The sequence below is a fragment of the Astyanax mexicanus genome, chromosome 6 (genome assembly GCF_023375975.1).
Source record: "Astyanax mexicanus isolate ESR-SI-001 chromosome 6, AstMex3_surface, whole genome shotgun sequence".
NCBI lineage: Eukaryota > Metazoa > Chordata > Actinopteri > Characiformes > Acestrorhamphidae > Astyanax > Astyanax mexicanus.
In genome coordinates this window covers 32,278,904-32,303,322 of record NC_064413.1, presented here as the reverse complement: position 1 = coordinate 32,303,322, position 24,419 = coordinate 32,278,904, and the positions used below count along the sequence as shown (strand labels likewise).

Here is a 24,419-nt window from a genome sequence, read left to right as displayed (position 1 = left end):
GGTATTCAAAGGGTTACCACTATTTAAGCCCTGAACACTAGAGATTCTTACTCTTCTTGCCGTCTGTCTTTAAACAGTCGTGTTTGCAACATTACAACTATTTTTTCTTTATTCCTGAGAAGTAAGGTACCTCTTTACAATATGCCAACAATTCTGATGTACCAAAAATAACAAATAAAGTTTTCAAGATTTTGTTATGTTTGTTTTCGATCAGTCTAATCCTTTTTGTTTTTGAGTGTTAGCAGTGGGTTGGATGTTAATGATAGCATCTCTTTCTCCCCACCCCCCCTTTACCAATGAAAGAAGCATGCAGTGATCTACATTAGCTATCCATGAAAGGCTTCCAGGTCTTCCAGGCCTCACCAGCACATTCTTTTATTTTAAGAATGAACCTAATTGTTGATTTTAGAACTCTTAGTCTACCTCTTTGATACCTATGTTTTTTTTTATTTCCACCTAGTCATGGCCAATTTTACTGACATCAACACTTCTTGGGAGCACAAACTGAGAGTTTACCACAAACAACTCCTGAATGCAAGGTCAGCACTTTCAGAGACTTTTATTGTCTTAGTTTGTTGTGAGATAGCAAACGGCCACCTCACCTTGAAACTACTTATCAGTCATTTACAAACATCATTCAGTTTTGAGGTTGTAAAAATATAAGGAAATGTGTAAAAAAAAACCTGACAATATATTTTGTTAAACTCAGTTTAAGTTAAAAGTCTATACACTTCAATTCTACACTTTCTTTCTACCTAAGGAACAAACTGTGCATACACACTAGGTGTGGGAATCACGGGGCTTCTCACAATACAATGTTATTACAATACATTGTCCACGATAATGATGATATCATAATACTATGATTCTCTTCAATACTTCACGACATTATAAAAGACTCCCAAATAAGCAAATACCAGGAATTATTATTTATTGGTATCAGTTTCCCAGAATTTGACAACCAATATAATTCACCACTGGTTTACCATGTTCATTTGATAAGCTTCATTATGTGGAGTAATGAAGTAGTAACTTTAGTAAGTCAAATTGGGGGGCAAGTCTTAAGGAGTTTAGAGCGACTATGTTTCAATAAAAGAGTCGATATTCGATTTGAAGTATCGATAATAAACAATAAAAAAAAAAAAAAAGATATATCGCAATATCAATATTTTGTCTCACCCCTATTTTACACTGTATAAACAAAATTATAAGGACAACTAACTGCTTATTCATTGTTTTCTCTGAAATCAATGGTATTATTATTTCTGTTGGAGTCTCTACTGTCCAGATGTACAGTTCTAATTGATTTTGGTACATTGTTAATAAGTAAATATTTGATTGCATTCAGCAAAAAAGAACAGTAGATAAGTAAGGAGTTTAGATGGTCCCAGAATGCAATCATTAGAAGGAGTATCCACATGTATGTCCATAAATACTGTATATACATTCCAAGACTGGACTGGATCACTCAAAGTGTTTATGTCTGTCCTTCACTTATTTCTGTTTGCCATCAGGAAAGTACTTTCAAACCAGTATCAGGTTTCAGATGGAGAAAAACAGATTTGTTTAAAAACTGCTCTCTTTTAACCCTTTGGGCATCTCAGAGTGCTCCCGCATTAAAGATGTTAAAGAAATGTTGACTCTGCCTTGCAGGTACGATGTTTACAAAGTGCTCTTATTCAATTATTGCATCTGTAAACTCCTCATATTGCCATGTTCCTACATACCTCCCTCTAGCTGTCTCACAAAGCTTTTTAAAAGACCTTTAAAGCTTTTTAAAGACTTTTAAAAGTTTTCTGACATCAGCAAGTGAAACATATGGGGTGAATCTTGCTTATTCTGTCCAGCCACAGGTCTTAAACTTCTTTCACTTGATAAATTCTACAGTTTAGCTCTGTGTTTTATGTTTGTGACTGTCTGGAGGTATATTACACCTTGAACAGGTATGACAAACCTAGATTATAAATTATACACTGATTATCCATTATTTCAGCTTCTCTGAGCATATAGGAGCACTCTGTAGTTCTATAATTACATACTGTTGTCCTTCTGTTTCTCTGTATATTTTATTACACTTTTACCCTGTTCTTCAATGGACAGGACCCCACAGAGAGGTGCTGTGATTGGATCAGATACGGATGAGTTTCCGTCTCTGACTTTACATCCACAACGTGGAGCAGTTACATACGATTGTCTAAGGCTACGTTCACATTACCAGGCTGAAGTGACTCAAATCTGAGTTTTTTGCTCAATGTGGCTCAGATCTGATTATTTCATGGCTGTGTGAACATATCGAATCAGATTTGAGTCACTTTCATATGTGGTCCTAAATCGAATAAGTATCTGATACATGAACATGCGACATGAATGTAAACAGTCAAATCAGAATTCATGCATCTTTTTGCTTTTGCTCATGCGCTACGTGCTTCTCTCTCGTACCCAACATCTCTTGTAGCAGCTGCAAAAACAATACCTTCTTGACCTGATTATGTACTTTACTTGATCAAAAGATGCTCCACATATGAGCTGCTAACCCATTTATTTCAAAAATGACGTTTTTGTTGTTGGTGAAGAAGAGGACATTTATACATGTATTAATGTGCGCATGTGAGGAGTTTCATGGACAGATTTTGTTCACATTACATACAGATACAGATCACTTACATTTGTGAATGTAAGTGAAGGTTGCCAAAGCTGATTTGAGCTATGTGGCTTGTAATGTGAACGTAGCCTAATACAGTGGAAATTTAGTGGACACTGTGTTTAACAAGGAGGTGGTCAAAATGTTGTTCTTGATGTTGATGTGTATGAACAGCATAAAACTTGGGCATAGATTATTACTAGTAGCAGAAAAAGCTACAAGTTTTAGTAAATCTATGATGACAGGTAGTAAATGAGACTGATATCTGAATAACTGTGTGCAGTTTGTTTTAATTAACGATCTTGTTTTTTTACTGGATTATGCTAACGACACATTTTTCCTCTAATTGTATAGTTGAAACACATAACCACTACAAGGTAATGGTCTAGACAGCAGTTTTTATGTTTCATGATGACTATAAGCCAAAAAAGCTTGAATCAGGAGAGATGGGTAAGATATGATGATGGCCTTATTACCACATCCCACCACACTGAAAGGATGTGGGCTACCATCTTTCGTCATTCTTTTATAACAGTGCAATTTCAGGCACTTTTCTCCCACTAATTAATATTGTTTATATTAAACCCAGACATTTCCTGGGGGGGCCTTTTAATGCAGTGTATTTGCAATGTACATACATACCTAAAAGCTACACACTGACATTTTCTGGTAATTTTAATATCTTCTTGCAATGCATGTGTGGTCTATATTAAAAAAAAAAAAGGTAATGCAAAAATATTTACATCACTTCAATAACATTTGATTGCTTCATTTCACATCCAGCGAGGTGCTACACAGAAGTAAAAAAAAACAAATAAGGGTGTCCCACTTCATATACTGTTAAGACTGTGTGTGCGCACTGTATACAGTGTAAATATGATATGTATTTACCCTGCCAGTGAGCATTTTTTTATTTGTTAGCTTAATCATTCTCAAAGCTCTCATCACACAGTTACAGTAAGGTTACAATTTAACGCCTATTTATTCAGACCATCATTGGATCAATATCAGAATACTGTGCCTTTTGTTCCAACTTTACTTTAAAAATAGCTTGTAATTATTTTGATTACTTACACTTTAATTCTTATTTTTATTTTTAACTAGATATGCTGACCTTATTCCTTATTCTGTTTTAAATATACTTTTGTATGTATAAACACTGCTATGTTACCATGGCAAGCATTACCTCTGCTGTGTTTGCAGACATGAGAAATATGAATTAAAATTATTAACATTATTAATTGCTGAACATGAAGCAAGTGTCTTCAGTTCCTTGTAAAGAAAACATTACTAATGCTGTGATGTCACTGATGGCAGGGTGGACAGGGAATTCTGGGACACATTTATTCAAAATATTTTGACATTGGCATGAAATTAGCTGAATTAATTATTGAACTATGCTGTTGACACAAATGGCACATTATTATGAAAACTAACTTCATTAAAGTAAATCATGTGAGCTGCTGGTGGAACTGAACAAAGAATGATTTTGATAGTTTAGAGAGACGTCAGGAATCAGACAAGCTTTCTACTCAATTCTTTTGTTAAGAGGAATGTACACAATGTAAAACAACATTTATATAATATTATAAAGATGTAGCCCCAACCTCAACCCTGTCCAACAAAAATATGGCAATATTTCCAAATATCTTCCCAGAAGAGTAAAGGCTGTTGCTATGTTAACCCTGGTGAATAAATTTATATTATTGTCCCCGTCTTGCAAAACCTTGTATTGTAAAAATGTCAGCTTTACAGGATAAAAAACTTCTTAAATGTCAATGGAATTCAATGTAAATTATTTTATTATTAGTCATTTTGCTGCATTTCTATTGGTTCATTCTGACACAACACCTGCCAGATTTAGGTTGTCAAAAAGTCAGAAACGGCAAAAACGCAGATAAAGTTTTTATGTGATGGCGACAATAATAAACTGTTTTGCAAGAGAGTTTTAACCTTAAGAAAACACAATCTTAGAAAATACAAGCTCACCAAAAAGGGTAACTGCGCCACCTTGTGTTCAGGACAGTGTCCAGCAGTCAAGGATCAGGTCAAATGCGGTACTAATAACCAATATAAGACTTCTAAAAGTATATCAGAGTAAGAGTGCTTATCAATTCCTATGTCCATCCTTATTTTTATTGGAAAATCTATTTACAATATTTAGTGTTGCTGCATCACTCCCTCTCTAATTAATGAATGCAGTCCTTACCAGTTTTTATTTCTTTTTCTAATGACTTCTTCTGAATATAAAAGCATTAAACATGTAGGCTTGCCTCTGGGGCACATCCTAATCTGGCACCCTTAACTCATTACACATTAACATGATCAAAGTGAACAAAAGACTCTGATGACCATTTCAAATAGAGGAAAAATTCACACAGTAAATTCAGTTCACTCTCACGTAGAGCTGGGCGATATGGGAAAAAATCTTATCACGATATAGTTTTCCATATCAGTCGATATCGATATGTATCACGATATAAATCAAATCACTTTGTGTCACACTTAAAGGTTTGTTTTTATTAGTGAGAGAATAAGGGAGTGATGGAAGTTTTATCACAATATTTTTTTCTGTATCTCCATAATTATTAGGGCTGGCCCGAATAGCATTTTTTGAGCTCCGGATATTTGGCAGTAATTGGTAGCGAATATTCCAATATTAGTTTTTAAAAAAAACAAATTAATCATGAACGCGAGCCAGAACCCGAGCTTGAACGTCAGCCTGACTCAGGCGCTGCATGAACTCGGGCTTTTTTCCAATTTTTTCCAATTTTCCATGACTGAAAAAAAAACTTGGGCTATAAGCTCAATATTAAATATTTCGTTTGTTTAGAAATTATTTTATATTCTTAAACCATGTTAAATTATATTAGATTAGTAGGGCTGGCCCGAATAGCGTTTTTTGAGCTCAGAATATTGGGCACTGATTGGCAGCCAATATTGGAATATTTGTTTTTAAAAAGACGGATTAAAAACTGATTAAAGTAAAACAAAAATTGCAACTCGGCCCCTTTAATTCACCACAAAGTTTTCCAAGACCCAGCCGGAAAAAAAAAGATTTCCCACCTTTTCCTCAGCTGGGTCGGGCTCAAAAAATGATTTGTGATAGGCTGTTTTTTGGTTTGTTTGTTTAAGCACTTAGGCTTTTGTACTGCTGCAGTGCAATATTTAGATTTTATATTCTGAAATTCGTTAGGTTTTATTTCTTTTAGCATTTTGAACTTTTTTTCCAATTTCAAATTTATTTTTTTCTGTTCGTTATGTTCTATCGGTCCTTGCGTTTTTTGTAGTTGAAGTTGAATTTAATATTGAAGTTCAATATTTCTAATTTATATTTTGAAATTCGTTAGATTATATTTATTATTGTATTTTGAGCTCACTTTAGTTGGTTATTTTCCAAATTCATATCTATTTTTCTGTTATTATTAAATGTTATTAGCTTATTAGCTTAGCTTGTCATTTAGCATACAGAACTTCTCACGGATTTTTAATGAATGTTGATTTATTAATTTAAAAGCTGTACCTTATTAAAAGTATTTTAAGCCAGACAGACACTGTGTGATTTTTTAATGAGTTTATCTGCACTTTTAAATGGTTTGTCCTGTAGGAAACGCACACGATTTGTATGCTGACACTGTTGTCTGACTGAGGAGCTGCTTTCCGTCAAATGCAGCCTGTAGGCAGGAAAAAATCCAGCCAGAACCGACCATATCATGAGCCAGTTTTAAAGCCAGTAATTTAGTAGAGCATTAAACTACAAATCTGAGATGTACCTGCTGTACTTCTTAATCTCTGCCCCCAAAACGGTCCATTAACTTGCTTGACAGACGCGTCAAATCCCCCGCGAGCACGCGCGGCGCACAGCGCACCGATTAATTCATGCGTTGAGCTTTAAACGCGCAGCTGAGCTGTAATTGGGGAAATATCACAAAAATCACAGTGTGATTTGTTACATTAAAAAAAAGACCATTTTCTTCCGCCTAATCTGAGAGGAAAGCGGTGTTCTCGACCGGCCCGAGTTCATGCAGCGCCTGAGTCAGGCTGGCGTTCAAGCTCGGGTTCGGGCTCGCGTTCAGGCAGATAATCTAAATGATAAATGATTTTGTGTTTTTGCACTTGGGCCATAAGCTCAATATTAAAAAGTTCGTTTGTTTAGAAATTATTTTATATCCTTAAACCATGTTAAATTATATTAGATTAGAGGAAAGTCATTTAGACATCATTCTTAAGGTGTTTTTGTCCTGTTACCGCTCCGCAAAAAAACCTCTTCCTTTAATCCGCGCCCCACATACACATTTTTGCAGCACCTGCCCCGAGGTCCTAATATAAATTGAATTAATTACATTTAGTGCTTAAAATTTACTTAAAATTTATTTAAAACGTGCTGAACAGTGCGGCCGTTTATTCCCAAAGTACAAACACTATGGTTGTTTGCGTGTGTCGGGCCATACTCCACTATTCTTTAGGGTTTTTTGTTGCATGCATGAGAATAACTATTACAATTTTCTTAACTATTTATTAATTTGCTCCAGCGTCTTCTGGATTGATTACACGTTGTGTTTTCGTTGTTTGCCGCGCCACTTAGACGGAAATGGAAATGAATGTTTATCGAATTCTATTGCACAGGCTTATCATCGTCATCGAGGGAAAAATTATCGCGAAACAAATCGATATCGTTATATCGCCCAGCACTACTCTCACGTTTGTTTAAATATTGGCAGTGTTCATTTTACTTTCAATTGTACAACACTTCGTTGTGTCCTTGTGAATGCTGTGCTTAAAATATAAATAATTTACAGTAACAATGAACTTGACAGTTGTAACTTTGTCTATACTAGTCAAACACTTAAAAGTTACTTACAGACTTACCCCCCCCCCCCCCCCCCGAACCAACACAAAAAAAAAACAAATGACACCCGCAGAGAAATCCAAACAAAAGGTCAGTTCAACTCATATCCATATATAAACCAGTGTTTCCATTATTTCTCTACACATTGTAGGTCACTAACTTAACATAATCCCCTGGGGAAAATTACACAATTATTACTTCTTTAAATGCACTAGCTTGACATCAAAGGTAACATCTTGTTCTTCTATCATTACCGACCACTCACATAGAAAGGCATAAAAAAATAAATACAGACTCTTTTATTGTGACTTAAAAAATTCCCAGACAGTGGTTCTTAAACTTTAACACATTTACTTTAGTTGTTTTGATTAATGAAACCCCAAGATCAGGTTTTCTAAAAGTATTTTGCACAAGACTATTTTTAAAGATGCTGTATATGATTTAAATCCACTACACTTGGTAAGATCCAGTAAAAGAATTCCAGTCCATTTGTGAACTGGGAAAAGTCTGGTGTTTATGCTCATGCACAGAATTTGGACAGTTTATCTCTGAATGTTAAAAGGGATGAGAATGATGCTCTAATCCTGCAGGACATTGTTTGTGATAGAGTCACACCTGGTTTGCTCAGCAGCAGTACCTGAAAAAACTGTGCCAACCCATAACCTACTATATGCCTACAACGAACATGCATTTGGTGGATTAAGCTTCTAAAGGAGCACTAAAGAGAAGCATGTATTGGATTTGCTGTTGAGTTTACATCAACAGTCTCTCTCCAGAATCGTATACAGCACCTTTAAAATAGTGCATCCCTAATCTAATCTTCCTTCAGAAAAGGTCCATTTTCTCATTAAATGGCAGCCTATAGCATAACATTTTCTTACCGATGCTTAACACGTAGGGGGTTTGAAATTGTTTATATATTTTTTAGGAGGTTTGAGGACTACTGTCCTAGGCATTTCACCCTACATAAGATTCAATTAATATGTTCCTGGACAACAGCATATTTTAAATACTCCTAATAAAAGACACAGGGATCATCCTGTTCCACGCTTGAACACCGACAACTGTTTACTAGTTTGTTTTTAAGATTATATGTCCAAAAGTATCCACATTATCTTACCTAGAATTTAAGACATACCCAGTTTAAGCTGACTGAACACAGTAATAGCCACTGGAAATCAGCACCATCAGAATGAAACACCTAAGCTACCCTAGTATTAGGTTTAGAGTAGTAGAACTACATTCTCTGGTGTGATAGAGGTCTATCCAATACCTGTGATTGGACCAACTATCCAACATCAGCAACTGATCTAACAAATACTGTTAGGGCAGAATACAATCAAATCCTCACAGCAATGTTTCAAACTTAAATCAAGCCTTCAAAAGAACAGTAGAGGCGATTAAGGCAGTGAAAGGCAAACTTGCTCTGTATTAATACACAAACAGTGGGGCTCATTCACCAATATCTCCTTAAGATGTTTTGTACATTTGTTCTCAAGTTTGTCCTAGTGATGTTTTTTCAAATTTGAAAATCCTAAATAAGAAAACAGTGGACATTAAAATCTTCAAAAACTGTGCAGGTAAGTTTTAAGCACGGATAATTTTAGTTGCCAAATATTTAGAGCATCATTACTTTTTCAAGAAGAATGTTTTTCTTAAGAATTGTTGGTGAATGAGTCCCAGACTTTGGATGGGCAAAGTTTAGGACATACAGTATCCCCCCCCCCCCCAAACATCTCCTTTTCATACATGGTTACATGGCAGAAGTCAGATGCTTGGCTTTACATGTAAGGTGAGACTTTCCCTCAAATGAGTCAAAGTCTTCAAAACTAAGTTATTGCTATGATTGCAAGCTAAAGGACAAAGGCTTAAACATGGCTCAAGGCTTAGTGGAACGCCAAACGTGGAACGTCATTCGGACACAGCATTTCTCATGAAACATGTATTGTGCTTCTCATTATTCAGGTTGTGCAGATAACACATAAGAAATGACTGTGCTTAATGCAAAGTCAGCTTTGTAGCCCAGTCAGCTATTCACAAAACTGTATGCTAGGTCCTAAGTTGAGTGGAAATCCTCTAGTGTTACAAGATGGCGTGTCTCCTGAGAAAATCCTGAGTTTAAATGAACAAAAAAACCCTCTCAGCCACTTTTGACAGTACATGGGTTTTCAGGGGTGGCTCAGCTATACTCACGTCAGTGGAATAAAGCCCACGTCGGGAGCATCACTGAGAATGAGAGGGCTATGGCTGAGCGAGTACGGTGGACTGGGCAGACGAAAGCTGGTTTTATGTTTGCTCTCTCTGGGAGGGCAGGCCTTATCTGTGGGGCGGCGAGCCTGTCTTCCCGAGCAGCCAGTAGGTGGCGGCCTACCAGACGCTGACAGAGTGCTGGAGACAGTAATAAGGAGACTCTCCTGAGTCACTGGGGCAGTCTTAGTCGTTGCAGGGGTGCAGGTACTCTGGACCAGCGAAGAGTGAGCAACTGACTCCAGAAGCTCCTTTGTGCTTTGTGTGCACTGCTTACAGTAAGAGGGAGGGTAAAAGGGAGGGAGACAAAAAGGTAAAGAGGTAAACAAGGAGTCCTGCATTTAAAGGGGTAAATACCAGACAATACTAAATGACACATAATGGAGAGCACAAAAAACATGCATTAAAATAGAGGACAAGATGGTATGGTACGAGTGAAGCTGCAGATTTTATCATTTTAGCAGGTTAGCTCTTGTAAGTACAGAACAACAGAGGCAAGCAGTTGCATCAAGAACCACAGATGCATAATGAATGACTTCCCCAGAATCACTAGGGGTGAAAAGACAAGCTGGTTTAATTAGGAAAAGCATCACACATATCAATCTACAATAAACTACACAAAACGTAGTGTCAAGCTGCGAAACCCAGGAGCTATGAGGAAAGAGGCTTCTGAAATGGCTGAAAATAAAGAGAAAATCAGATGAGAAATATAAGTTTACATTAACATGAAAAATGAAACAAACATGGCAAGAGTGTAAGATTATCAAAGTAAGTAAAACCACGGTTGGGTTGTAAGAATGAAGAAACAAAAGCCCTGTCAGCCCTGTACACACCTACTTGTAAATAGGGGTGGTTAATACTTACAGTGCCTAAAGTTGTACCAGTACATATGAGCAAAAACTGGTGGAGACTCCCCATTTTAAAATATAAATTCTCATAATGCTCAACATGGCACCTGTTTACAGATAAGTACCTGCCCTTAAACAAAAAGAGCCAATCAGCTTGATGGATATTCCAGACAATGTTGGTCAAGGTCAGATTTTTTGTTGAAACTGTGTGCAGTTTCAGGAAGAAATTTCTTATTAAACAGTTGGTAAATGAGGCCCACGTTTAGAATTAGGACATGTAGGGTCACTTTTCCCAGACAGGGATTGAGCCTAGCCCAAGACTAAATTTTTCCTTCAAAAAGGAATCTCCAATCAAAATGATGTGTAGTCCAAGACTGGCCTTAATCCTAATTTAGGAAACCGCCTCATAGTTTACTCCTGAACAGCACCTTGAAATATCAAATATCAATCCTTGAAGTGCTTAACATGGTGTCCGTTTACACATCGTATCTTGCCCTTCAACTAAAACAACAAGTGCAGGAGCCAGAACAAGCATATATTTGTGTTAATTATTATACATGATGTGTTATCGTATATGCTTTATAAATGGAATAAGTTTCATATATGTTTTTGAAATTTGGCTATCAATGCTGAGTATACTGGTTACTCCCCATTCACAAAGATTGAGGCCTGGTTGCATGACTGGAACTACCTGTTTGGTAGTGTTGCAAATATGGCTGCTTATTAAACAGAAGACTTTCCTTTATGGACCTATAAGATACCAGTCCACTTCAAATGCTGGATATTATGTATAATGGCATGCACACTTTTGGGCACCTGTGTTTTTTTTTCTTAATTTCTGTGCATAACAAGCAGGAGGTTATGATGGTTTTCAATGATGGTTTTAAAAAATGAAAAGGGAATTAAGACCTTGCATGGCCAGAATTTTATATCAAGTGAACCCAAAAGTTTGCCTGCCAAATGTACATTACAGCAATGCTACAATATAAATACATACTGCACATCACAAATCAACATAGAAGACTCGGAATGTTAGTTAAAGTGACAGTGCAGAGAATGTAAAATATGAGTTGCAACAGAGAACAGAAGACATAAAATGTACACTGAGCTAAGTAAGTCGTGGTTTAGTCATGAGAGAAGGAAGCAAAGGACTAGCATGCAGAACGCCCAGGAACACATTCTTACCATCCAACCTCTGACACCTGCCAGAGTCCTCAGGCAGTGCAGGACACAGCAAAGTCCTGACAGTTGTCCTCCTGTTAAAATCAGCTCATTATGTAATGAAATACATGGGTGAGTTGCAATATTAAAAGAAAACCATGAATTGAGCTCCAGGACATAATAGGACATAATGTCCTTGTCTTTTGGCATCAGCATACTAAACTCCACAAAATAAACCATGTCAGACATAAAGATCAGATCAACTTCTATACTTTACGAAGATAATCAACCTGTGTACTTCTATAAGCTTAATAAACATGACTCCAAAACAGTGAAGCACTGATAGTGGCCTCATAAAAAGGGAGCAGATGATATGCTTACCATGTTGGTGTCATTCTTGGCCATGAATGGATGGAGATCAGCCTCAGAGTTAACAGTTTGAGGGATAACATCCGGCGGTAAATAACCTCTTCTGTCAATCAGACTGCAACAATATATATAATTATTAAATATGTAATTCAGCATTTTTTTTATTAATGTATTTTGCTATTTACAATACTAAGAACAAACAAAATTCACAGTTTGGTTTTCTACTATGCACAATTTTAATCTTTAATCCTAATGTGAGGAAAGTTTGTGTTTCTAGTCTTCAGTACTCACCTGGGAGGCATGGGCCCACACAGCACAACACAGCAGTTGGTGAATATACTGTTGTAGGTGTAAGGGTTCCCTGATTCTTCCGCTGGTCTTTTACCCGACCAAGAGCCTTTTATCTGTAAAGGTAACACATAACAAGTGTTATTTATTTTATATGAACAAATGATAGATGATTATACTGAGTGCAACGACCTACATGTATTCCCCTTATTTAGCAGCACACTCTTAAGATAGGAAATTTTAGAATAACAATTGTGTGTGTTTGTTTCTTCACACCAAAGATCAAAGAAAGAATGTATAGTAGTAATAAGCTATGCATTTGTTATTGTGCAATACATGCTCAGTTCTCATAATCTCTTATACTTTTTGTAGCAACATTCAAATGTTGGGCAATTTTTCATTCAGCCTAAACACCTTTTATATAACAAAAAAATACATTAGAAGCCTGATTGACTTAAGAATTGTTATTTTTTGGGTCCTGGGCACCCCTTACTGTCAAGAAGTAAAATATTGGGTTTTGAGTCACTACTAAAAAACATACTTAAAACATGCATTTCTAGACAGGTTAAGTAGTAGAGTAATATTACACAATTTTAAGCAAAAACAAATGAGATAACACAGAGTTGCACAGTCCTCACTGGTGTTGTCCTACCCACTTCATTAGAGTTACATAATGTTATTGGAAGCATGCCAGAGCAGAATACCAATAATGGAGATCCTGTTCTCTCTTTTACAGTCAGTGGAGAAAACAACATGCTTATAGAGCTACTTTAAGCTAATAATGTTACACAACATAATGCTAAAAGATAATTTCAGCTTTGAACAAACTGGGTTTAGCTGTAGCTTTAAGATAAATGGAGCCTTTGTTTTTTCAAGAATAAGGAGAACACCAATTGGTCTGTCATAGCTAGTGCACACTGAGATACTTACATCTTCATTAGTTGTGAGGTTGGAGGCTACTAAGTAGGTGTGGAATCCAGAGAGGCCTAAAATAGACCAGATGGAGAAGAAACAAACAACCAGCTCCACAACATTGCTAAAAGAGTTAAGGTTTAAATATAGATTTCCGTTGTAAATCAGCTGTGATATATGATATTCTTCAAAATAAACGCTTTCTTTAAAAATGTATATTGCAGCACTATGCTGTTGGAACAGACGGACCAACTGCTCCAACTCCAAACACGCAAACAAACAACCCATGCTGCCTGGTCAGTGACATCACTCTGTTTTCTTTTAAGAGGTTGGACACCTGCTTGGCAGCCAGTCTATAGCAGCAGCAGCAGCTACATGTGATACACAACCCAATGGATTGGCTGAGGTGATTAAGAATGAATGAGATTAGGAGTAGAAGAGGAAACTGTGGCAGTAGCAGCAGCAGGTGGTGGTCTGGGAAACAGACAGCCACATTTGCTCAGACTGTCCATAAAAACTGAATTTATGAAAAATAAGAGAATAATCAATGCCTGGCAGTAAACCAGTGAGATAGCAGACAGAAAGGATATCTGGCAGGGCTCTCCTGTAAGGCTTGTATAAAACCTCTTCCGCTTTGTGATCCTGTAGGTAATAAAACAATTTATCAAATTATGGTTCATAAAATGATTATACAGAAAGCAATTATGGAATCGTTACGTATATACAAGTCATATTAATTGTAAGCATTTTAAATAAATTACTATGATTTTCAAAATGTCTATGACCCAACATTAATTACTAGTTTAGAGTAGTTATCCTTTTAGCAAGCATAGAACACATCAGCTTGTAGTAAATTTAATGACGCTTTCAACCACTTGTTTACTCTGTGTAAGCATCTGACTGCTTAAATCTGGCTGTGTGATGTCAGAGTGAATGACAGTGCACTACCACCTGTTAGTTAAAGATTAAGGCAGATTTAGAGTTACTCATCCCAACACTCTTAATACTACAGTTACTTACAGCTTTTATTTAAGGGTACTAAAGTGCGTAACTGTGGTAATTAGGTTACATTTGTTGTAGATGCTTTAACAACAATCACATTCATATACAGACAACATACTCTCATGATAGCTACAGGTGACTTACTTAAAGTGAGATGTGTAATCACACAACCAAAGATGAAGGAGGTGAGAAAGGACAATGAAATAATGAAGGTATAGAAAAATCGGTAGTTGCGCTTCCCAACGCAATTTCCCACCCATGGGCAGTGGTGGTCAAAACGCTCTGTATGGAGAACAAGCAAACAAACAGCAAATTATCAATGCCATAAAAACATTTTATATTATGTTAAAAGTTCTGACATTCATTAGACAACATCAACATGTGGTTATAACATTTTAACTATTCAAACCTATTCCATTATCACTATGAGTGTAACTCCTGGCTTAAAATGAAAGGATTAGGATTGGTATGATTTTTGGTCTCACCTACACAGTTGTCACAAAGACTGCAGTGAGAAGTGCGGGGTGGACGGAACATCTTGCACGTGAAGCAATACTTGAGTTTGACCACCTGCCCGTTTATAAGGATCTCTTTAGTCCGAGGTGGTGGGCGGTATGTGCCTGACCCAGAGTTATCTGTAAAATCAACCATAGAAGCATACTCACATAATTAACATATTGAATGCCTACTTTCAACAAGCTACCTTGTACAAAAGACCCAACAATGGCTACATTTTTTTTAGGAAGGTGAGGAGTGCCCATCACTTGACCCACCATCCTTTAAGACCCGTGGAGAACAGACATACACACTTTTCTCTGTGGTCCAACTAACTCCCAGTGAGTGTCACTTACAGTCTACCAATGCCAACTGAAGACACGTGTTTCTAAATCATCCTCATCTTGAGGGTGCCCATACCATCTTTTACTTTTGTATTTACACAATTAAACAATGTATCTTTTAGTTTTTGAACATTAAAAATTAGCTAGTGATTTTTTAAAAGTAAAGAATGAAGCACTTTTGTCACTCTGGACACGGGTGCCTGCTAGATGCCTTAAATGTTTATGTAATGTAAATGTTCCTGCACATTGCTAATGACAATAAACTGAACTGAATCTTCCAACCAAAGTTCAGACAAGACTCTTACCGATTTGCCGCTCTATGTCAGCAGCCTCGTCTGGCAAAGCCCTTGGTAAGATCCCTGGGTCTGAAAAGCTGGTCTGAAGAAGGGTGATGACCACAAACAAAAACAGTACTCCAGCAATCACTGGGATGCAGACAGTGAGGTGAGCCACTAGAAAGGGGCAGCTGTTCAGAAACATGGCAAAATCAGTCAGTATCGGTTCTTGTCATTATTACTGTACTAGCAACTGAACCATGTCAGAAATACTCACTCAAACACGAAGAACAGGCCACTGGTGAAGAGAATAAGGCCGAGGGTGAGAGGCAGCACACCGCACTGCCGGGCAACGATGATGCGTCCATCACAGTAGAAGCGATTTCTGCCTGGGAAAACTTCCCATTTCCTTTTTGGGCGGTGGGAGCTGGTTTTCCCACATGGCAGAGTGGAGCTTGGTGTTGAGGCTGGTGTTCCGAGAGCTCGGGGGTCTATTTGTTGATATTCGCAGTTTTTCATTGTAAGAAACTAAATTGGAGTTTAGCAGATATAACCGAGGTTGAGAGTAAAGGCCTGCATCACTACTCAGTTAATAATAATCAACAAATCTTACTACTGAAGACACAATAACACTTGTAACTGATTAACTAGCTAGTAGTCCGGCTTGTGTGTGTTTCTGTAGCTTTGGCTAGCACTGAATAAAACAAGAGGAGGGCCACCAACGGAGATGCCAGTAGAACCTAGCTTAGCTAACGCTAACCAATTTAGCTAGTCAGCTAGCTAACAGACTAACTTTAGCTTTACAGTGTAAACGATACTAAACAGAACGTTAAGTAACGTTTAAAACGTACGAGTAAGACTAATAATTATATGGTTCACAATTGCTTTACCGCCATATAATTTACGTAAAGGTTAGTTATTTAACTAGCTAACCATGTAGATTAAATAAGTTAGCTAGTTAGCTAAAAATACTCGAAACACTGGCTAGGCTAGAACTACATTAGCCTTAGCCAATAAAGAACCCCTGCTGGCCTTAGTATGTTAGACAGTACCTAGCGAACCTAGCTTAGCTAACGCTAGCCAATTTAGCTAGTCAGCTAACAAGCTAATGTTAGCTTTACACTGTAAACAATACTAAACAGAACGTTTAGAAACGTTCAAAAACGTACGACTGCAGTTAACTAAACATCTTACAATTGCTTTTTCGCCAGATAATTTACGCTAGTTATCTAACTAGCTAACCATGTGACTTAGTTAGTTAGCTTAGCTAATAATACTCGAAACACAGGCTAGGCTAACGCTAGCTACATTAGCATTAGCCAATAAAGAACCCCCTACTGGCTTTACTATTTTAAAGACAGTAAGTTAGCTAGCTATAAGCAGTTAGCCATGTAGGTTAACTGCTATACTATGGATGGTAATAATATAGCTAGATAACTAGCTAACTAAACTCTAGACATTTACTTAACACTTAGTTACAGTACAGACTGTGTAGCTAGGTTAGGTTAGCTAGGATTCCCAGACATGCTGCTGATGTAGACCGCTATAGATCCAGTGAGCTCCGTCAGCCAGAAGCTGAAACAGCGCTCAGCTCCAGCTCTTCTCCAGCGGCTCATCTGACCGCGGACTCCATCCACACCCCGCCGTTTCAGCCTACCGACCGTGTCCTGCTACACGACGAGGCATTACTCCACTAAACATCCGTCTGTACCGGTTATGAAGAGTAAATCTAACGTTAACGCTAATGATATCCACGCAGCCGGGGAGCTGTAACGTTAGCTATTCTGCACAAGCACTGTAAGCTTTAAGTGCTAATGACACGAGCTAACGTTACTTTATTTGCCAACCCGTCGTCTCTAGCGAACAGGGTTGCCAGGTACTACAAAAAACCCCAGCCCAAACTCAGTCTACGACCCGCCTTTAGAAGCTTAAACTAACCCAAACTATATCGCTGTCAGACGTTTGAAGCAAATGGCAACATAACTGCGTGTACGACTTAGTATTTTATTTATAAGGGATTTATTATCAGTATTGCTATTTATCTTTTAGCCATGTATAATATTGTAACATTTGTGTTTTATTAGTTCTTTTAAAAAAAGTTTTATATCCCAGTCAGTAACATTTAATAGCAACATAATTCAGCAAAAAAGAACTGACTTTTTCATCACCTTTCATGTGATTTCTGGTTACATTGTGATTTCCCTCTCTCCTCTATAATAATGAAATGTCTGATGAGTGCTTCATCCAATAATACCTATGGGATGAGATGCAAAGTTGAGGATAAAGTGGAATGGTAATCATCCTGACCTCACTAATGTTCCTGTTGCCGAATGCAGTAAAATCCGTACAGCAAGTCTTTCTTCAGCATAAGAGACAGTAACTTTAACAAAAGCATATAAATTGTATTTTAATTCCCTTGATTTCAGTAGAACCAATGAAGGAGGAGGTGTCCCAGAACTTTTGTCCATAAAGTGTGCATTCATATAAGAAGATAAGATAAGATAAGATAAGATAAGATAGCACTTTAATGATCCCAAAGGAAATTGCAGTGTCACATTGCTGTACATACAACACACACAATCAAACATACATTTAAAACAACAAAAGTTAAAGGGCTATTAGCACACAAAGAAAAAAAAAACAAATAAATAAATCAGCATTTCAAAAAAATATATATCTGTTTATTAAAAAAAAAACGGTAAAGGTAGAAAAAAGAGATAGACTGGGATTTATAACAATTTATAATTCACTGATTTTAAATGTATAAAGAATAAGAATATGCTCCAGTTACTTCCTTCACAGAGGAATGTTTTCAAGTAGACAATTTCATTTCAATTTCAATTTATAAAAAAAAAATGTAAGATCCTGAGAAGACACTCTTGATGCATCTTTGTTTCCACTTGCATATTAAGTCCAAGGCAGGAAGTTACAGTGCAGAGCCAGACCAATCAGCCAGTATGAGATGAAGTATCCGAGAATGCAGCGAGTGGACAAAGAGCGAGTTCTCCAGTGCATCAACAGCTGTGTAACGGGGTTGTTCATGCACATTAAGAAACATCCAACAAAGCCTTGTTTTAATGTATCCAGTCGCTGTCCATGATCAAAGCTTTTATTCTCTCGTAATGAAGGCTCACTGGAGAGAAGAAAGTGGGCACTGACCCAATAGACCACAGGGGAAGAGGCAGCTAGAAAACGGGTAAGTACCTAAGGAAAAAAACAGATGTTATATATTTACCTACATTTAATCCTGCAGGTAAAGATCTCATTACACATATCACAATATTCAATTCAAATTGCTATCAAATGCAATAAGGTGATCAGAAACAAACCTATGAGGCCAGAAACATTTTCAGTTTTTATTTGGTGATCGGACCACATTTAGATTTTACTTTTCCACATAATAAGTCAGGTGTAAACATCAAATCACTTAAACAGATCCCATCCACATTTAAAGCAAGTGTAAACATAATCCTGTCAAAGTGTATCCATAAACTATCCAGACACTAAAACAAGGGTATTGTCATGTGCGGACAGACTACACTGTGTTCCAATGTGCCTTTAAGTATTTGCTGTTGAATGATGCATTTATACTCCTTAATTTTTACTGCACCTAAGGACCTTCGGATTTTACAGATTATTTGTTTTCAGAATTTTTATTCTCACATCTAATTCAAATAAAAGCCTTTCTAGGGCTGAAATGGAGGGATGTGTCAAAAATAGAGGAATCTATACAATTATACAAAAGGGCCAATGGTTTTAAGAGAAACTTACCTGGACATGCATGCAGAACGTGCCAAATATAAGTAAAACGGAGCAATGAGCAATGTACACAAACACCTTTGTGCTGTGGAAGTCTGTTGGTGGTTTTCCATCTTTTCCTTTCAGTCCACTTTCTCCCAAACCAAGATATTTACAAAAATGTGGATTAGCCTTTACATAGATGTAGAGTGCCATGACACTCAGTGTAGCAATAGGAAGAGCCAGAAGAAAGTTGGGTATTTGCTTTAACTGGAAATATCGAAGAAATCCCACATCCCAGTAAACATCTTGAATGTAAGAGTACAGCACTGGAATGGACTTCATGCACCAGCTTGGTACTGGTGCTGCTGTATTAGGTACTCTGTAGCCTTTCTCTTGGGCCAATTTAAGGAGCACTGAAGATATCTGGTCCTGAGATACAGAAGGTTTGCAGAATGTATAGTAGCCATAGAACTGGAAGAGACAAAATGGCAGCGCAACAACTGAAATGTAAAGTGCTGACCTAAGCAGGAACTTTAAAGCTGCCATGGTGTAGAGGCACCATCTCCTTTGAGACAAAAATCCTTTGCTCTGGACCCGGACCTGGTCAAGACTCTTCTGTAGGAGCTGGTACAACAGGAATCCAGCATTAACAAGTCCATTAGCACGTGTTGCAGTAGATAAAGCTAGGAGGAGACATGCTCTAAATGTGTAGCCCCTCTCCAACAACCATAGACCTCCAAAAGTGAGAGCTGCAAAGAGGGTTTCTGAATAGCCTGCTAACATAAAAACATTGGCTGGTGTGAGACAATATATAAGGCCTGAGACCAGAGCAAGCTTTCGATCCCCTAAAACCACACGGCTAAGACCATATAGTGCAACTGCACTCAGCACAAAGAGTCCACTATTAACCAGGGCCACTGCCAGCAGTAAACGTCCACGGACAGTGAGAAAGGCACTCAGAGGCCACAGCAAGGTAGCTGCTACTGAACGCAGGATCAGTGGAAACAGAGGAAAGAAAGCAAAGTTGTGTTCATACAAGTAGCCACGCTCTGCAATGAAGAGAAAATGTTCTGCATCCCAGTGACTTAGGCCACCAAGTAGCATCTCATTGCTGCTGTCAAGGAGTTTTGGTTCCTCAGATCTTGGGGGACTGAAGGCATCTGCAGCATGATCAGAAATAGCTGCATTTAGCACTGCCTAGGTAAGAGAAAAAAAATAAAGAAAGTTAAGTACTTCTTGTTTTTGAATGAAGCTCAAAACACTGAGGAAAGGAAGAAGAAGAAAATGGAACCTGTATACAAGATCTAAACACTAAGTTTTAATCTGAGCTTGCCAGTTACAGTCATGGCCGAAAGCATTGGCATCCCAGGAATGTTTGCCGAAAGTGAAGTGAAGTATCTCTTCCAGAATTTTTTTGTAATTTTTGTGTTCTGTTATAAACATGTTTATTTTCTTTGTATATGCATGCATTAATTATGTTGTGCTTTAGTTTTTTTATTGTTACTTCATATAATTTTCTTTTATTTTGTTATCTTGTTATTTTATACAAAATCAGGGTCTTGTTAAGTTACTCTCTACAAAATAGATAAAAGTTTATAGATTAATTTAGTTTCTACTGAATGTATAAATCTCTTCTATTTTACTAAATAAACCTTTAATATGTATTTTGTTGCAGTAGTATATTCTTGAAATGAATGTAAAAAAAACGCCAGTTTTGCCATATTGTCAGAAATATTATCGCAAAAATACCTGGAAATTTCTTGATTTTTTTAAGGCAATATCACTCTCTACCATCCACCTAATATTTGGATGCACCCTTTGAAAAAAGGGAAAAAAAAAGTCAGTTGCTTCCTATAACAAACTTCTTTCTTACACCCGTCAACATGGATTTGGGACCACTCTTCTTTTGCAAACTGCTCTAGGTATCTCGTATTTGAAGGGTAGCTTCTCCCAACAGCAGTTTTAAGATCTCTTTACATGTTTTCAATAGGATTTGCATCAGGATTCAATTCTGACCACTTGCAATAACGGTACATTAATATTTAAAATTAACTATCAATGACAAAAACATTTCAGGGAACAGTCATGGTCCACAGCTGAAGTTCTTTGACCACAAGGTGGCAATATGTGAACACGCATGCTGTCCTTATACACAGTGAGAGAGAGGATCCAGAAGATGATGTATTTTATTTTATGATCGCTCTCCTATAGTATAGAGTAAGGAGGTAGAAATGAGAGTTAAAGGTAAAGGTAAAATAAAGATTTAAATATTGCCTCAAGTCAAAAACCTGTTCCCTCGTTTTGATAAACAGGGCGTCAGACTACAGCAATAAAACTACTTACTGACTGGGGTGTTCTGTCGAATTGTGCAACCCTGTCAAACCGTGCTACCATAGTGTATTTAAAAGGTAAGGTTTAAAAAAAAAAAAAAAAAAAAAAAACATGCTCGCGGTAGTCTCGGTAATATTTTTTGGAATAGTCTAAATCGCTGTATCAGAGCAATGATAAGGCAATATAACGTAAGTGATTCGAAGCAGTTTTATAGTTATTTTTTATTATAGTTTGATAATTTTTTACACGGTTGTAAAAATATCTCACTCAAGCAAAAACAAAATGTCAGTGAGCTCAGATTGTATTATGCACTCAAGAAAAACAGAATTATCAGGGAAAACACGTGAAAATAGTCAAACAAAAAAGCCTCCAAGTAGCACATTTCGATAGGTAGCATAACTCGACAGAACACCTGTTTGAACAACGCTGTCATCATACTGGTGGATCAGCGAGGTCATAGTTAGCCTGCCCAGATTGTTGATTTTTTTTTAGCTGGGTACCAACCGTGTTATTAACTCCAACATTGTACATAAATATATTAGATACGACAGTGGAGTTCTTTAGTTTAAATAACTTGTGTTAAATACTAATGTTGGAGGGCTGTCAGATGTTATTACCACTTCACTGAGCGTGCAGGCGTCACACGCAAACGGGGAAAATATGTAAAATTCTTTTCAAAGCGTGTTTTATTCTTCTCTCAGACCGCTGCAACTAAAAACCGATAAAAAAAGGAGTGTTTTACCTGTAAAATCAGTGATAATCCTCGAGTAAATGCAGCAAAACGCACAATCACCCGAATGTCCAGCTCAGCATGATTATCTATATACAGCATAGTCGCGTTCTCCACAGGAAGCCCCGCTAAACTGGGTTAAATCTGGTTAAATGTAACACTAAAGCACCCAGCTAACTAACTAAACATTTTTTTGTTTTAAAAAACAGAGGCAGGACTGAACATGGGAACTTCCGGCGCATTGAAGTACCAATACGTCAAAATAAAAGTCTTTTCCGCTCCATCTGAAACAGTGCAAATTACAGAGCATTTTTAAAAAGACTGATAAAACTGAATTAAACTAAACATACAACAAAAACATGTACATCAAATACTGAGAAACAAGTTAAAACAACCAGATGAAACCACGAAATATATTTAAATCAGCCTAAGTTCAAACAGGAAATCAGAATTATGATTATTATTATTCACTAGTATCTAAACGAGATCGTCTTTAGAAAGAAAAAATATTATTTTTCTTATAAATGCTTTTTCCTTTATACAGTACCAGTAAAATGTTTGAACAAACCTTTTTATTATTATTATTATTATTATTATTATATTATTTATAATTTTTTTTTTACATTGTAAATTTAATTTAGAAGACATTGAAGCTATACAGGAACACTAGTTGGCTGCTGTTCCTTCACGATGTGAAGCTTTAGCACATCCCAAATAACCCATGGGTTTAGATTAGGGAATTATGGAGCCCAAACACTTTTTTTCGTCCCCTGGATTTTACTATGTAAATGACCTGGGGTTGCTGCTGTTCACTACCTAAATATACATTTATAAATTTAGTAAATATACTGATTATAGACCAGCGAATGCGTGCAGCGAAAAAAAAATGTTTACATGTCCTTAATATAATCTACAATGTAGAAAATAAATTATATAAAAAGTAAATAAAAACTTTTAATGTGTCCAAACTTTCGAATTTTTAAGGGAAAGATTCAGTTTAAATAATAGTGCATGTAGCCTTTGCCACACTGACACTGAAACTGAGCATATTCTTTCACTGTGTAAAGATATATAATTATTTTGGACATGATTTCAAGAATGGCTTAAAATGAAAAAGTTGGAAACTGAGCCACTGACTAAAATATCTGTGAAGGTGGATGTAGTTTTGGAAGACAGTGACTGAGTTCATAGTAAATCCTTTGATTGTTAGACAGTCAATATCAGAGTTCCGCAACCTGCAAATGTTGGCTTACCACTGCTCCAGGCACATGTCCACAACTGTATGCGTTTAATGCATCCATGGGTTAAAGGCAAAATAAACACGGCATCTGTGCGTCCAGCACAGGTTATGGTGAATGTGGTTGTCTTCTTAAATATGTCTCATTTGAAAAGCTGTAACTGTAAGCAACATAAGCAAACATTTAACCTCAGAAAGACCTGTTAAAAAAACTATCAATTTTAACTGAGAACAGCTTCTTCAAAGTTCAGATGCTCTGAGCAGAAATTGCAGACCTTTCAAAACACATTTAAACTCCATTTACCTGAAAAAAAAAGAATGTTTTTGATAAGTTAAATGACTTAAAAGTTTGTAATTAAGTAAAAACACAGTTGAATGAACAAACTCTACCTTTATGGCACGGCAACAGAAGTGTGGCAGTGATCTGTCTCACATTTACAGTTCCTTTTGAGAAAATGTATTTTTAATAATTGGCAATGAATAACAAACATTGTGTCAAATAAAAAAGGTCTTGAGATTTAAATGGGCAACTCCATGATTTTTTTTTCAAACCTCAAAACAAGTAATATAAAGATTAATGATACTACTGAAACTGTACATTTTGACAAAATCCTTTTTGATTGTTTAGTGGGGTATAGTATCTACAATCAGTCCTCCACCAAAAGTTGTCTGATAAAATTTGAAATATTAAGATTTAAGGAATGCTAAGCACTAAAAAGTATTGATAATCAAGTATTCATTTTCCAAAAGCATTATTAATGTAGTTCATTGATAATAAAGCATTTATTCATTAGTCCACACACTAAAAAACAATGCAAGTTTAGGAAAATAATTAAATAATTACATTACATCATAACCTAGCCAATTACAAATCAGTTTTTTTCTAGTAAATTACCTGTAATTTTAGTTATGCTACTGGCCCTGAGCACCCCGTTTAAATGAATAAAAC

At 36.7% G+C, this 24,419-nt stretch overlaps 2 protein-coding genes across 5 annotated transcripts; both read right to left on the bottom strand.

Annotated features, from left to right (window-relative positions):
• Positions 1 to 7,617: 7,617 nt before the first annotated feature.
• Positions 7,618 to 17,313, bottom strand: zdhhc18a (zinc finger DHHC-type palmitoyltransferase 18a). Of its 3 annotated transcripts, none has more exons than XM_007251783.4 (10): positions 15,709 to 17,310; positions 15,462 to 15,622; positions 14,803 to 14,952; positions 14,462 to 14,599; positions 13,906 to 13,957; positions 13,334 to 13,436; positions 12,407 to 12,519; positions 12,128 to 12,230; positions 11,771 to 11,841; positions 9,815 to 10,006 (listed from the first exon to the last, which is right to left on the bottom strand). In XM_007251783.4, the coding sequence occupies exons 1-9, from the start codon at positions 15,948 to 15,950 to the stop codon at positions 11,800 to 11,802; spliced, it is 1,104 nt and encodes a 367-aa protein (XP_007251845.2). In that variant the 5' UTR covers positions 15,951 to 17,310; the 3' UTR covers positions 9,815 to 10,006; positions 11,771 to 11,799. The 3 variants fall into 3 exon arrangements, with proteins under 3 accessions (XP_007251844.2, XP_007251845.2, XP_007251846.2); XM_007251784.4 differs by having other exon boundaries at positions 9,920 to 10,009; positions 15,709 to 17,311; XM_007251782.4 differs by lacking the exon at positions 11,771 to 11,841 and having other exon boundaries at positions 7,618 to 10,006; positions 15,709 to 17,313.
• Positions 17,314 to 17,938: 625 nt separating this feature from the next.
• Positions 17,939 to 22,509, bottom strand: pigv (phosphatidylinositol glycan anchor biosynthesis, class V). 2 transcript variants are annotated; one of them, XM_007251786.4, is made up of 3 exons: positions 22,246 to 22,499; positions 19,203 to 20,369; positions 17,939 to 18,635 (listed from the first exon to the last, which is right to left on the bottom strand). In XM_007251786.4, the coding sequence occupies exons 1-3, from the start codon at positions 22,333 to 22,335 to the stop codon at positions 18,339 to 18,341; spliced, it is 1,554 nt and encodes a 517-aa protein (XP_007251848.3). In that variant the 5' UTR covers positions 22,336 to 22,499; the 3' UTR covers positions 17,939 to 18,338. The 2 variants fall into 2 exon arrangements, with proteins under 2 accessions (XP_007251848.3, XP_049336324.1); XM_049480367.1 differs by lacking the exon at positions 19,203 to 20,369 and having other exon boundaries at positions 22,246 to 22,509.
• Between the last annotated feature and the right edge of the window lie 1,910 nt (positions 22,510 to 24,419).